Raw genomic sequence first — 13103 nt, 5'->3', positions numbered from 1 at the left:
GCATAATATGTATTTGACGATCAGCTGATTTAACAGAACCTGAAGGAACAGCCGTCGTCGGCGATGTACATGTATTCAGTTTACAATGCATGGACTGCTCGTTTCTCCGGCTACTGAACGCAGACACGTTGACGATCGTTGACAGCCTAACCGAAGGTAAACATACCGCGAGATAACCTTACCACGAGCATTTGTTTTGTTTTTTATCGTAGAATCATCGCGCAATATTGCAACTCGGCTGGACAGTGGGTCGTTATCATTCTTTTTTTTTCACTCTCGTTCTCTATTGTTTAGCTTATTGTCAGGCACGCGAGGGCACGCGTTTTTCTAGGTGATTTCTGAAAGTGCATACAATTCAAATGAGTAATAGCCTTGCTCAATCATCATGCCGTTCCTATTTTTAATTTGTAAACACAAACGACTGATGCTGTTGCTGTGAACTGAGTGCTCGTTTAACGTGTTATGTTTCGCGATGATAGGATATTACCCAAGGAAATTGCATTGCTGATGACTCAGAGATAGGACAACTACATTATCTAGCAGGATGTCCAGTGAAGCCACTATTGACAATTACACCAGAGAGAGATGGCAGTTGTTACAGAGTCTCCGTTCTACAGTTGAAAGCCTCCTGACTAATGGGGTGTCCAATGTCTGGAATGTTTATGGAGGCCTTAATCGCTTGCATAACGTTATGGAGAAAATATTCAAGCATGGTTGCAGGATATTTGATACTAAAGTAAGTTGTTGCACTTAACAACTTGATTTCAAATACATAATTGTGATTACCAGTGTGATTCATATTTTCAATTAGATTTTTCATTCTGTAGTTGAGAAAATAATTTCACATTTCAACAATCATTTTATATCATATAATTGTTTTTTATAACAGGGAGAGCCTGATTTTTGGACTTTTATTCAAGGGTTGAATTGGTTACAACCTTCATTAGCTACTTCTCCGACAATACGTGACTGTGATGATTACCATGCAAATTTGTGCAGTAGAATAGTTTCTCACAAAGATATACTCTGGTTGTATAAAAGGTATTTATTTACATTTATTAAAACTATATTCATGATCTGCAAATTCAATTTTTATCAATTTCAGTTTGGAAGATCATTCTTTATCTCAGAAATTATCATGGCTTTTGTCTGATAAAGAGCATTTACTTTCCTGTCTTGAACCGTGGGCCTTTCTTTGTCAAGAAAATCTTGCTGAAGCTACGCTTGTTTGTTTGAGAGCTGTTGAAAAAAATCAGCCAACTCTCTTGACTGAAATTGACCCGTCTTTGGTAAGAATAATGTTTTTTACTACAACCTTTAATAGATTTCTTATAATAAAGATTATGTTAGAATTTTTTCTTATTTTAATTTGGAATAAAACACAAATTTTAAATAAACTTTTGTATTTTTTTAATTTACTATATTAGCTTTTTTTCAAATTTATAGTAGAAAAGAGACTATTAAACAAATTGAACTATCAGTACTTTGTTCATTTAATTTTCAAAGAACTCATCAAGCATAGCATATGAAATATGTGGAATTTGTATGCTTTAATATTTGTTTTCTATTGCATCATGGTGAAATAAATCTTACAGAAAAATTAAAATAACTGACTTTATTGTTAGTCACTGATAAACTATTTAAGGAAACTAATAATTTTATTCTTGGGATAATATTAATTTACACAATTTTCCAGAAAATGATGGTTACAATTATTGAATGATGATAATTTCACAATATGTGATTTAATTTTTAAGATTCTTAAGTCATCAAATATTTATGGCATTCATATTCTCTTCGATTAATTAATAAAGTTTTTTTGGCATATAATTGTTAACATGTAACTAATTATATTTTAACTTTTATGATTATCAGTTAATCAAAACATACATATGTTTCCAACACAACATATTTCTGCTACTGAAATCATCAAAATAGATTAAAATTTAGTACACAGTATCAAAATGTAGAACTTTTCGCCATAGGACTGCTAAAAATAGATATTCGTTCGTACGATTTTGTTTTAAATGCTTTAACAAAGTCAAATATCTATTCCGAGGAAAAACAAATTGATATCTTTTTTAAATTAAATAAGAAATATCTGCTTATAGCATCACTAAATTACAATTGTTCAGAAAAAATAAAATCAAGCGTTATGTATATTATAGATTCAATATTAACATACAAATTGGAGAAATTAAGCTATATATGAAAGTATGTCAGTGTAAATGTTTATAAAATTGTTCCGAATGTAACGAGGATAAGTATGTATTTATGATAGTTACGCAATTGTCGATAGATAGATATGCCCGTAAACACATTACTACATCAGTTTAGCAACTTTGAAAGTTATATTCACATAGTAACTCTGGTGACTAAAATAATTTTATTATCCCTGTTAAAGATATTTTAATGATATCTTTAAGATATTTGTGACTGGAAAAATTCACGGTGTGAAACCCATGAATAATTAGAAGCAAAATCACTTACATAAACGAAAGTAATTTAGTTTTACCAAATGTTTAAAATTAATAAATGGTTACTGCGCAAAAAAAATTTTAATAGTGTCTCAGAATTTTCAAAAAAATATAAGTTTAGTAAAATGAGTCAGATTTTTTCTCAGACTTACCAATATGAAGAATACCAAGTCTGGTAAAAGTTCAACATAGTAGCTAAAGCCAAACTTTAGCCAGACTATAACTAGACTTATTTTTACATGGGTGGTTATTTACATTTTAGTAAGGCTAAAGTAAACACCACATTTATTTGTTAATTTTAACCAATAACCATGGCAAAACCTTAAAATCCTATGTGTTTAAATTTAAACGTTTTAAGTGTGCAATTCTGACGTCACCCATAAAAAATACATTGTTACTGAATTTAAACGTTTAGTAGTGTTTAAAATTAGTGACAATGTATTTCTCGTGGGTGACGTCATATTAAACGTTTAAATTCAAACTTATGGGTTTACCGTGAACAAAAGGCGCAATAAGAGAATGTGCATACAGAGTTTATTATCAATTATATACATGATTAGAAAAAATTAATGTAATAACCATGGATTGGGATCGGGAAATAAATAATATATTATCTATTAGTCCCGAAAGATCCAGTACCTTTTACGAGCGACCTATGGTTTTTGAGAAATTACTAAAGTTTCGAAAAATGTCATTTTTCAGTGGTTTTACTTTTAGCCAGGACTGAAAAAAGATAATTTTTCAACTTAATTGCACTTTTCACTTGGTTTAGGTGTGTACTTTTATAAAAACAATTTGATATGTTTCATGACTAATTCATTGGTATTTAGTTATGAACTATTGCACCTAATATTTATACATTAATATGATTTTCTTTACATAAGAACTTTCTAATCATAGGTAATTGTTATGTATAAACAAATTTTCATTTCATAATATATATAAATATCACAAAACAAGAGCATTTATTCTATAATATAAAAAAAGTTATAATTTGCTAAATATTACATTCAGTCAGCATGTGATCTTTATTGTTTCTCTTGAAATTACACATCATTATTGCATTTATTTTTAAAAGTATTTTCTTTCATATAGTTGTAAAATGAACAACAAGATAATTATTGTGAAAGTCATATACAAGAAATTCTGGTGTTAACTTTGCAGTCATGTTGAAATCAAATCACTAACCAGAGGAATCAAATGATGATTCTTTAAGGTATATTAATATTGTTTTATAAGAAACTGTGTTGGGTTTAACTAGTGTAAATTACTTAGTCAAAGAAATAAGTTAAAACAATTTATTTAATTGTATACGACGTAGAAAACTCTTCAGTGTAATTTATCAAATTCTAGTTTTGAACTATGCGTTTAAAGGCTAAAGGAAATCAGCAGGAAGTGAACGAAAATCGACCGAAAAAATTATAGAAAAACTGCGCGTGGTTAACAAAGATAGTAAAAGTTATTTATAACATCGCGCAATTTCATTTTCATTGATAAAAAGATTATCAAAGTTGATCACTCACAGATCATCGATAACTGTATCTGCGTAGAGTTTTAATAAAGCTTTTAGATAAATAAACCCGTTCAATTGTTAGCAAAAATCTCGCGTAGTTTTTCTATCCAATCAAAATATTATTATAACCATCCGTTAAAGAATATAGTACATTACCATACAAGTGCGGGAAGTAGGCGATTCCCGCACGCGCGAGGATTCCACGCTTCGCTCGGTCGGTAACGCGCGTGCATGAAGTTCGGACAGTTGCCACCAATAGAAAGTAAGAGTATGAGTAATTAGCATTTTTGAGATTAAAGGTTTTTTTAATAAAATAGTACATTACGTAACACGTGCGGGATATCACATACTTCACGTACAAGTTACGTACACTATTTTTTCACACAAGTGCGGGAAGTTCGAGTGTAGTAGGTTTATGTGAGCAGGAAGAGAAGGAAAGGAAGTTTCGGCTGGTGCCCTCCCTCGTTCGTAAAAAAGTTCGTAAAAAAATATGAAAAACTTTTAAATTAGTAGTTACGAAATGAATAATTATTTCTTGAGAAATATTTCTTAATAATATTTCTTTGAGAAACCCTATAGATTTTCCCGCATTTCATCCCCATGCTAATTGCGTTTTTTAACGCTCCGTGCTGAAAATAATAGTGCTCAAATTGGGGAAACCCATACTCGTAAAACTTTGGTATTAATTTTTCGGAAGCAAAATATGAACTCATTGATTTTTCAAAAAATAACAAACTATTCCCAGTTGTTCATATAAAAATAAAAAATATTAAAATCAAAGAATCCGATCGATTGAAAATACTAGGTTGCACCTTTGACTCAAGACTACACTGGAAATACCACCTATAGGAATTAAAAGCAGAAGCTAATCAAAGATTAAACTTGATTAAACCGATTACTGCTAGAGGATAGGGAGGTGACATGAGAGTTCTGCTAAATGTTTATAAAGATAGAGTCTTCCCTAAACTAAATTATGGAAGCATCCTTTACGATTCCTCAAGCTTAGCACATATGTTGAATCCAATCTATAATGTAGATCTAAAAATATCATAAGAGCTTTCTACACAAGTCCAACAACCAGCATTTTGACCTAAGTAAATTAACCCCCACTTAATTTTCACCGCAAAGCTCTAATCTTTAAGTACACCTGTAAATTATCAGGAAGTTTTGTAAGCCCAGCATGTAAAATAATCGTCATAAAGGAAAATTTAGCCAAGATCTTTTTCAAGAAACCAAAAGACACTCTGATAGAGATAAACATGGATCTACCGATGATTCTCCTCAAAATGCCGCCAGTTAACCCAATCGAAATACAATAAGAACAAATTCTGTTGATTATGAAAGGTATAGTTATAAAATAAATTTCTTTTTTACGATGAGAGATTCAGTGATTCTACAGGCTCGGGAGTCGTAATAATTGCTCCGATAGATGAAATGTAAATTTCACTACATAAATCTTATTCGGAAACAGAGGATAAGATTATCTCTCTACTCTGTTTTCTTGACTTACTAAAAAATGGAAAATACAGAACTTCCTTAACTTGAAATTTACAATAGAAAAACTAAGGAAACCACACATAAGTAACCACTCGATTTAAAGCAAAATTATACACTTAACAAACATAAATTAAAACGTAGCAATCACTTTAGCTGATCCTGACATTTCCAAACAAATGAGCGTATATGTCCTAGTCTTAGAAAAGCAGCTAAAAAACGAAATACAAGTACTCAGTTCTCCCTTCTGATAGAAAAATGTACAAAATTATTTATTAAATAAAGTGTACCAAAACTGGTAAACTCAATGGCAAGATTCTAACCTTACGTTGACTCTATTAGAGGCGACATATTCAAAAAATTACAAGATTACACACTAACTCGTAAAGAAGAAAAAATCATTTCACGGCTAAGAATTGGACATCCCTTACTGATCCATCTACGTATTTTAGAAAAAATGAACCCAATGTATGTAAATTCTGCGAACTAAGGTTTATGATGCCACACGCTCTTAAGGAATGTACTCTTCCAAACGAGAAACAAAGGTATAATCTCCCATAAGATAATTTTTTAGTTCTTTTCTACTATACGGGTTATATTGCTATTAAGCATTTATCCTAATCTTTGAATAAAGATTGTGACCAAATTATAACATTTATTTCAATCTAACGCATTTAAAAATCAGATTATCAAATATTAATAGAACAAAATCAGAATAATTTCAAAGCATAACTTTTTGTTTTTACGAAACGATTTACTCGATGCTAGTTTCATAAAGTGACTGTTAAAACAATAGCACTATAGCCAATCTGTTTATACTATCATTATCGTCAAAATTACCCGTATCAATTATGATAAATTAAATTTTTAATACTAAAATCTTAATTCAAAACTATACCAACACTTTTATTTGCCGTCACATAACATTATATCACGTGACCATATCTCAACCAATCAAACCGTGAATAAAATGTTTCAACGTGGTATAAATAACTTTTTTGTTACTTTTTTATTTTTATTTATTTTTATAAGTATATGTTGATGTTAAATTTATAAAAAATGTAAATTAAATGTATATATTCATTTGTTATGATTAAGTATATACTACATTTTTATATTACATTCGTTTTCGTTTCATATTCGGAAAAAAACGTTTCTGCAATTTTCAAACGCTGCTTAACATTTATAGAACTAGCTGACTTAAAAGTCCGCACTTAAGCAATGCTCTTCAGTGGCGTAGGTAATTGATAAGGGCACTATGTTTTAGATTTATAACCTCACCGTTTTGAACTATTGAGTGACGAGTCGTAAGAGCGGATTTAAGGGCAGCGCTGTAAAATGATGAACGATACGCGTGCCATTAGTGATACTCAACGGCACGCGACGTTACCGCCTTCGCTGTGCTTGGGTGTCAACTCGTTTTGCCATTAAGTCTCAATTACGCCACTAGTATTGTTATATACTATAACGAATAAAAGTTGTGAGCTGAAAATATATGTACATTTTCATTTACTGGTAATAGTAAAGTCATGATAAAATTGGTTAGCTGCTAACCATTGTATGGCAAAATGCTTTCTCTTCTGCCTATTTTGGCTCTCGGCAGCTACTTGATACGGAACGTAGTACTGAGCGGGTCAGCAATTGCACTAATTGTTTATTGCTGTGACAAAAACTCTCTCAAAGTCAATGAGGCATTAAAACCCTTAGCTTAATGTCGACAGCCTTTGTTGCGTCGGTACTCCAAGTCATACCCTAATGATCACCTATGACAGGCTTCCATTGTTCCACGTGCGCCCAGTGGTTAAATTGTTTGCTCCTATTATTATTGATTTCGGAGCAAGGTTAATTGGGGTGTCGTCTAATTTCTACCTAAGCATCCCTTTTAGCTCGGCCCTTGTGGCCCTCGCGGGGGACTTTCCTTTTCCACCACAATTTTTTTCGAGAGACAAGCCAATCTGTTCGGGGTCGATGGCATTGACCGACAGTCAATCGTAACTCCAGAAGTGTCAACAGCTCGGTCTTCTGGCAACTCCGTTTTCTCTGCGCCACGCACGCTTGTTTCCGTATTAGTAAGTTGATTAAATAAATCATCATCCCATCATTCCATTTAGCTACGAAAATGGACTGAATATTATTTTGCAACATAGAGAGTAAAAGGGGGAAGACATGTCTAATATTCACTGTCAACCCAGCGCATTGAATCGCTTGCACACATTGCACCTGTATAAAAACTTTCTCCTCTGATATAATAAACGAAGAAACTTGTCAACGACCGTATTAAAGCACGCCAAACTTTCAATTTCAGTTTCTACCGAGCTGGAATAGCAAAGACAGCCCAAAGCGAGCGCATCGTCGTTCATCTTCTTACCCGGTGAATTTGTGCAGCAGTGCACATCCCGTCGTGGTTGTTGACGAGATTCCTCCGTCGAGATCGGCTCACGATTTCAGTGCAGAGCACAAGGATGCGGTTGCCTTGATAAAAAACGAATTGGTCGCACGTGCGATAAAAGAGGAGACGAGCAGCAACGCATCCATCAAGGCTTGGAGTAGCTTTCCCCATCTAAATGAGAATGGTTCCGATGTGGTAGCCGTCGGCAATGGGGTGCCGGAAAAGGGGCTTGGCGCGAAAGAGCCGAGGGTCGCGCAGAGCATCGAGCTTTCGGACGTGATCAAGGTCGATTATACCGAAACGACGAGCATCGGCGCTTCCACGTTTACTGAAGTTAAAACTAGTCCAGGTTCGTGTAGACTATTTGAAATTGAATGCGTCATTGCGATACGCACATTCGATAAAAAAAAAATTTCATTCTCTACAGTAAAACCAAAGTTCTTGTCGAGAAAGGGGAGAAAGACGAGACTAGCAAAATTAAAGAAATCACAACGGAATAGTGGTAGTTCTGATACCTTAAACTACGAAGAATCACCGAAACCATCGACGAACTCCAACGCACATCTGACGAAGTCGCTTGGCTCGGGACACAGTGTAACGGACTCGATAAAAATCGAAATGATAAAGCCGAAATGGAAATCGTCTTTCCTCGGTGGATCAGCGCCAGAATTTTCAGGGCCGTGGAGCACCGAGGTCGAAGGTCAGAAAGACGTACGAACGCCAAAGAAGAGTTTTATCGAGGACGGAGGAAGTAGCGTTTTACCAATGGCAACCGGTTACTTTCCTCAGCCTAAGGAGGGTCAGAGTCTCACGAGTTTTCTGTCGTCGGCACAGTTCGCTCGAGCAAATGCCGAGCTCGACAGGGAGAACGCACATTTCAGTATTTCCGAGGCGATGATTGCTGCTATCGAGCAGGTTGGTTCGAGAATTTGTTCGGGAAAATGCTGCAAGTGTTTTCCGAGAAAGTCGGCTAAATAAGCTGTACGCGCAACGATTGTTTTGCGTTACAGGTCAAGTGCAACAAGCAGCTGAGACTCGCGGATGAAGCCGCCGAGGAAAGCGACGAGGAAATCAACAGTCTCAAGCAAAGGATAAGGCTGAGACGGCGCCAACGGCAGGAAGAGCGACGAAAAGGAAGCGCAGTTGCCGCCAGCACTTGGAATCGCGATCTTCTGAGCGACGGCAAAACCGACAGTGAGTTTCTTTTACGCCTTATGCCAATCTGTCAATTGGTCTAGCTGCAAAGTGTGGGTTGATCCGTGATTCATTGAATATTCTTGTTTCTAGCGACGACCACGGATCAGAGCGTTAGTCCGATGTCTACGTCCTCTGGTACGCCATCTGATAGTATTTCTACAGACGATGTGGATGATTATGAAATGAACGACACGCGCAATTTATCTGATCTTAAACATTCCAGTAATTCAAATATTACTCATTTTTATTTCGTTTTTCACGTCACATAAACTCGGTTATACGATTGCAATTGTTGTAGGCTTGTTGGTGTCAATGGCGTCGCTTTACTCCGAAGCTGACCTTTACAGATCATCTTCAAAGCAAGCAACTGAATCAAACATGTCGGACAATACGGTATCCGCGGAAGGTGTTGCCTTGTCGCTCATCAGTAGGTTTAGCGAAAAACACTTGCCTCGAGCGAGTGAATTACAATGGCTCGTTTCTGAACAGGATGCTCCTCAATGTGTAAGTTGCTAGTTTCTTTTTTTTTGCATTTTAAACAGCTTCAGTTAATAATTACTGTAACAATATTTTTCTTAGCTATTACCTCTTCCACAAAGTTGGCCTATAAGTCCCGATGACGCCGAAGGTATTGACGGAAATTCAATACACTTACGAGGTACAGTCGAGTGGGCCCCACCGCGACCACAAATCATATTTACTGCGCATCCACCACCTGTGTACGAAATCACATTATTCAGGCTTATCACGCGATATTTTCTGTATATTTAATCTATATGGCTGCGATTTTAGGCGGCGAATTCTCATAGCAAAACAAAATTACCGATGTGCCGGCTGTGGTATGAAAGTTGCGGTAGAATATGCGAGCAGATTTCGTTATTGCGAGTATTTAGGTAGATATTTTTGTACGGGTTGTCATACCAATCAAGTGTCCTTGATACCTGGAAGAATTCTTTCCAAGTGGGATTTCAATAGGTGAGTGAAATAGTACATTTCGATATTGATGCAAGAAAGTGATTTTATCCTCGTGTGACCTCTTCACTCGAGCACAAATGTCTACACGAGGCTTGCATTACCTTCTAGCGCTAGTATCAAAATGTATCATAATCAAATGTGATTTTTAGAATGTTTGATTGTTGTATCGATTTCAGGTATCCCGTTTCGAACTTTTCCTACAGACTTTTGGATCAAATGACAGTCGATCCGCTTTTCCAAGTGAGTGATCTGAACCCTACGTTATATCGAAGAATAAAGCAATTGGATCGCACAAGGCTGCTTCGAACTCAGTTATTCTATCTCAAAGATTTCCTTTTAACCTGCCGCTTCGCTACAATGTGAGTTATTTTTTTTTAATTAAATATTAATATTGATATTTCATTTAATCAAAAGCATTTTTTTAGTATACAGCAAGAATTAAAGAAAGAACCAAGTCATATTATAACGGAACCTCACATTTACTCAATACAAAACTTCGTGCAGGTTAAGACAGGAATCCTTCCAACTGAGTTGAATAAATTGGTTCAAGAATCCTGTAATCATGTGGCAAATTGTGTGGTAAGATCAAAATTATAATTAATACTATATATTTGTATTCTTCGATAAATACTAAACCAGTGAATTTTATAGTTGTGTCAAGCTCGAGGCTTCATATGTGAACTGTGCAATTCGAAAGATGTTATTTATCCATGGGAAATGAACAAAGTAACAAGGTGCGATAATTGTGGCACTTGCTATCACATAGCTTGCGCCAATCCTGATTCTAATACAAAAAAAATAGTAGACTGCAAAAGGTGTAGTAGGTTGCGTGCTCGACACGAATCCAAAGAGGATTCGTCGTCCGAAATAAGATGATTGAGGGCTAAAAATCTCTTGCTGAATTATTTTTATGTGACTGCATTTGCAGAAATTTTATTTGTTACTGAGCACAAACTTTTCCATTCTGGTGATCAAATATGCCTGTTACTCAAGAACGAAACTATTATGCTTATGTTTTAATGAACACAGTGTTTAACCAACACGTTTTATTTGTAAATTTGTATGTGTTTGCTTATTAATTTATAGTATTGATAATATTTATTATAAAAGAACGTCATTTACACTTGACTATAAAGGCAACCAAAAGACTAATTTGTTATTGTAATTGCAAATGTTTAGACTAATCTAAGAAAAAACTATCTAAAACTAGTATTTTTGCATTGTCATTGTCATGTTTGAGAAAGTGCATGAAATATCTGTAGTGTAGTTTTATTATTGTTAATCAAGTAAATTTTTGCAATGAAAATGTACAAATTTTAAAGTCAATTTCTAATTTCAAGAATATAAGTAATCATGAAATAATAAAATGATCAAAAAGTTATTATAGAGGAATATCATATCTAAATTTTGAAAATATCAAGCGGGCGTATATTTAATCAAAATTTAACTGCAATGTATTGATATTTGACTTTTGAATTTTAAAGTATTAATTCAAATAAATGAACAAGATGTTCGCTCGCTTTTTACATTAATTAGTATTTTATTTTTTTAGTTTAATACAAAGTATATTTTTTTTTGTCGAAAATATTTTATTTTGTAAGTTTTTTTCAGAAACTCATTGTAAACAGAGTATTAATTAACATTGAATTTATTATTTTCTAATTTTGAATCTCACGCATTGTAAAATTTCAAGTAATTCAAAAATACCTTCAAATACAATTGAAATGAAGCGTATAATGTGATATGTAGGAAATAAATATTTAAGATTCTCATTTTATGCACTTTCTTAAAAATATTTAAATCTAATCTCCGTACCTGGCTTACCAGAAACATTTGTATATATTTTTTGTTATTTATTCATCAAGATGTCATGTTTATAATTGAATAAACATTTTATGGATATGAAATTTGAATTTTATTAACATTGTAGAAAATTCTAATAATCCTCGTGTTTACTGCATTAATGAAATCGAAAACAAAATTTAAAATGTCTCATCGATATCTATGTATATACATTTTTTCCGAAATAATAATTTTCGAATAGGAACAAGGAATCTACAAACGTCGAGTTTTGGATCAAACATCACTAAATTAAATTGTCCGTATTTCGTTAATTTTTTTCATTACTTTATCCATTAACATAACATACGATCACTTTGTAATTATATATAGTTTTATAATCAGATTTATATTGATAAATTATACACTTCAACATTTACCGATTGACCCGAAGTAAGTAAACCAAGTTTTTTTCTTGATATATTTTGTAGAAATAACACTTACATTGAATTATTTAAAAAATGTCTCTGAAATATTTCTGAAATTCTTTTCTATGAATGTTTTAGTTGTATTTTAAGACATTATTTTCCTAAAATTGTGACAATTAAAAAAAAATGTTCCTATAAACATTTTCGAAACCATTAAAAAGAAATTAACTTTTACGATATTTTTGCAAGAGTTTTTGGTATGGTTATATGAAATGTTTTCAAAGATGATAATAAATATTTCAGTTAAGTATTTTTGCAATACTTTGTAAATATCACTTTAAATATTTCACAGAGATATTTTCAATTTATGTCTATGACATAGCTACAATATTTATGCCAGTTTTCTGTAAAATATTTTATTGTCTCTTTCAATACAATATGTTATGCTTTGCACTGTAGGTAAGCATGTTTACTTTAATAACTATTTTCACTATAGTTACATACATATATAGTTATTGTAATTTTTTTTAGTGTATTTGAAAAGTTTAAGTGTAAATTGCATTGAAAATATTATCTTATTTATTCTATCGTTTCCAATTTGGTCTTTGCTGAAGAAAAAGCTGTTGAATAATGAATTTCTAAACGTTGTGAACGTTGTTCTCAACATCATTTATAATAATGATTACTCATAAAATAAAAATTAGAATCCTGCACATTTTGTTGATATTTATAATTTGTTATGAATGTTACTCTTACAAATTATTCGAAAGAAATAAACGGATCATGGAATAGTACATTACGATACAAGTGCGGGAAAGTAGATTCTTGTCTCGTGTGGTGTTTACGCCCGA

General features: G+C 33.2%; 1 protein-coding gene across 2 annotated transcripts; it reads left to right on the top strand.

Annotated features, from left to right (window-relative positions):
• Positions 1-45: 45 nt before the first annotated feature.
• Positions 46-11826, top strand: LOC131666694 (run domain Beclin-1-interacting and cysteine-rich domain-containing protein). 2 transcript variants are annotated; one of them, XM_058939553.1, is made up of 14 exons: positions 46-156; positions 480-736; positions 890-1041; positions 1106-1289; positions 7790-8222; positions 8301-8788; positions 8884-9067; positions 9161-9205; positions 9369-9574; positions 9650-9789; positions 9863-10045; positions 10222-10404; positions 10471-10624; positions 10697-11826. In XM_058939553.1, the coding sequence occupies exons 2-14, from the start codon at positions 545-547 to the stop codon at positions 10919-10921; spliced, it is 2769 nt and encodes a 922-aa protein (XP_058795536.1). In that variant the 5' UTR covers positions 46-156; positions 480-544; the 3' UTR covers positions 10922-11826. The 2 variants fall into 2 exon arrangements, with proteins under 2 accessions (XP_058795536.1, XP_058795535.1); XM_058939552.1 differs by having other exon boundaries at positions 9161-9292; positions 10697-11824.
• The last annotated feature ends 1277 nt before the right edge of the window (positions 11827-13103 follow it).

The sequence above is a fragment of the Phymastichus coffea genome, unplaced genomic scaffold, assembly GCF_024137745.1.
Source record: "Phymastichus coffea isolate CEN01 unplaced genomic scaffold, Cenicafe_Pcof_1.1 PCOF00060, whole genome shotgun sequence".
NCBI lineage: Eukaryota > Metazoa > Arthropoda > Insecta > Hymenoptera > Eulophidae > Phymastichus > Phymastichus coffea.
The sequence above is the reverse complement of the archived record's forward strand: the minus strand, read 5'-3'. Positions and strand labels throughout refer to the sequence as shown.

Bases quoted from the DNA above. Each gene is read 5' to 3' on its own strand.
- LOC131666694 (XM_058939552.1), top strand. From the start codon at position 545: ATGTCCAGTGAAGCCACTATTGACAATTACACCAGAGAGAGATGGCAG. The intron at 1,290-7,789 runs GTAAGAATAATG...TTTCAATTTCAG, and splicing joins CTGAAATTGACCCGTCTTTG to TTTCTACCGAGCTGGAATAG. The intron at 10,625-10,696 runs GTAAGATCAAAA...TGAATTTTATAG, and splicing joins ATCATGTGGCAAATTGTGTG to TTGTGTCAAGCTCGAGGCTT.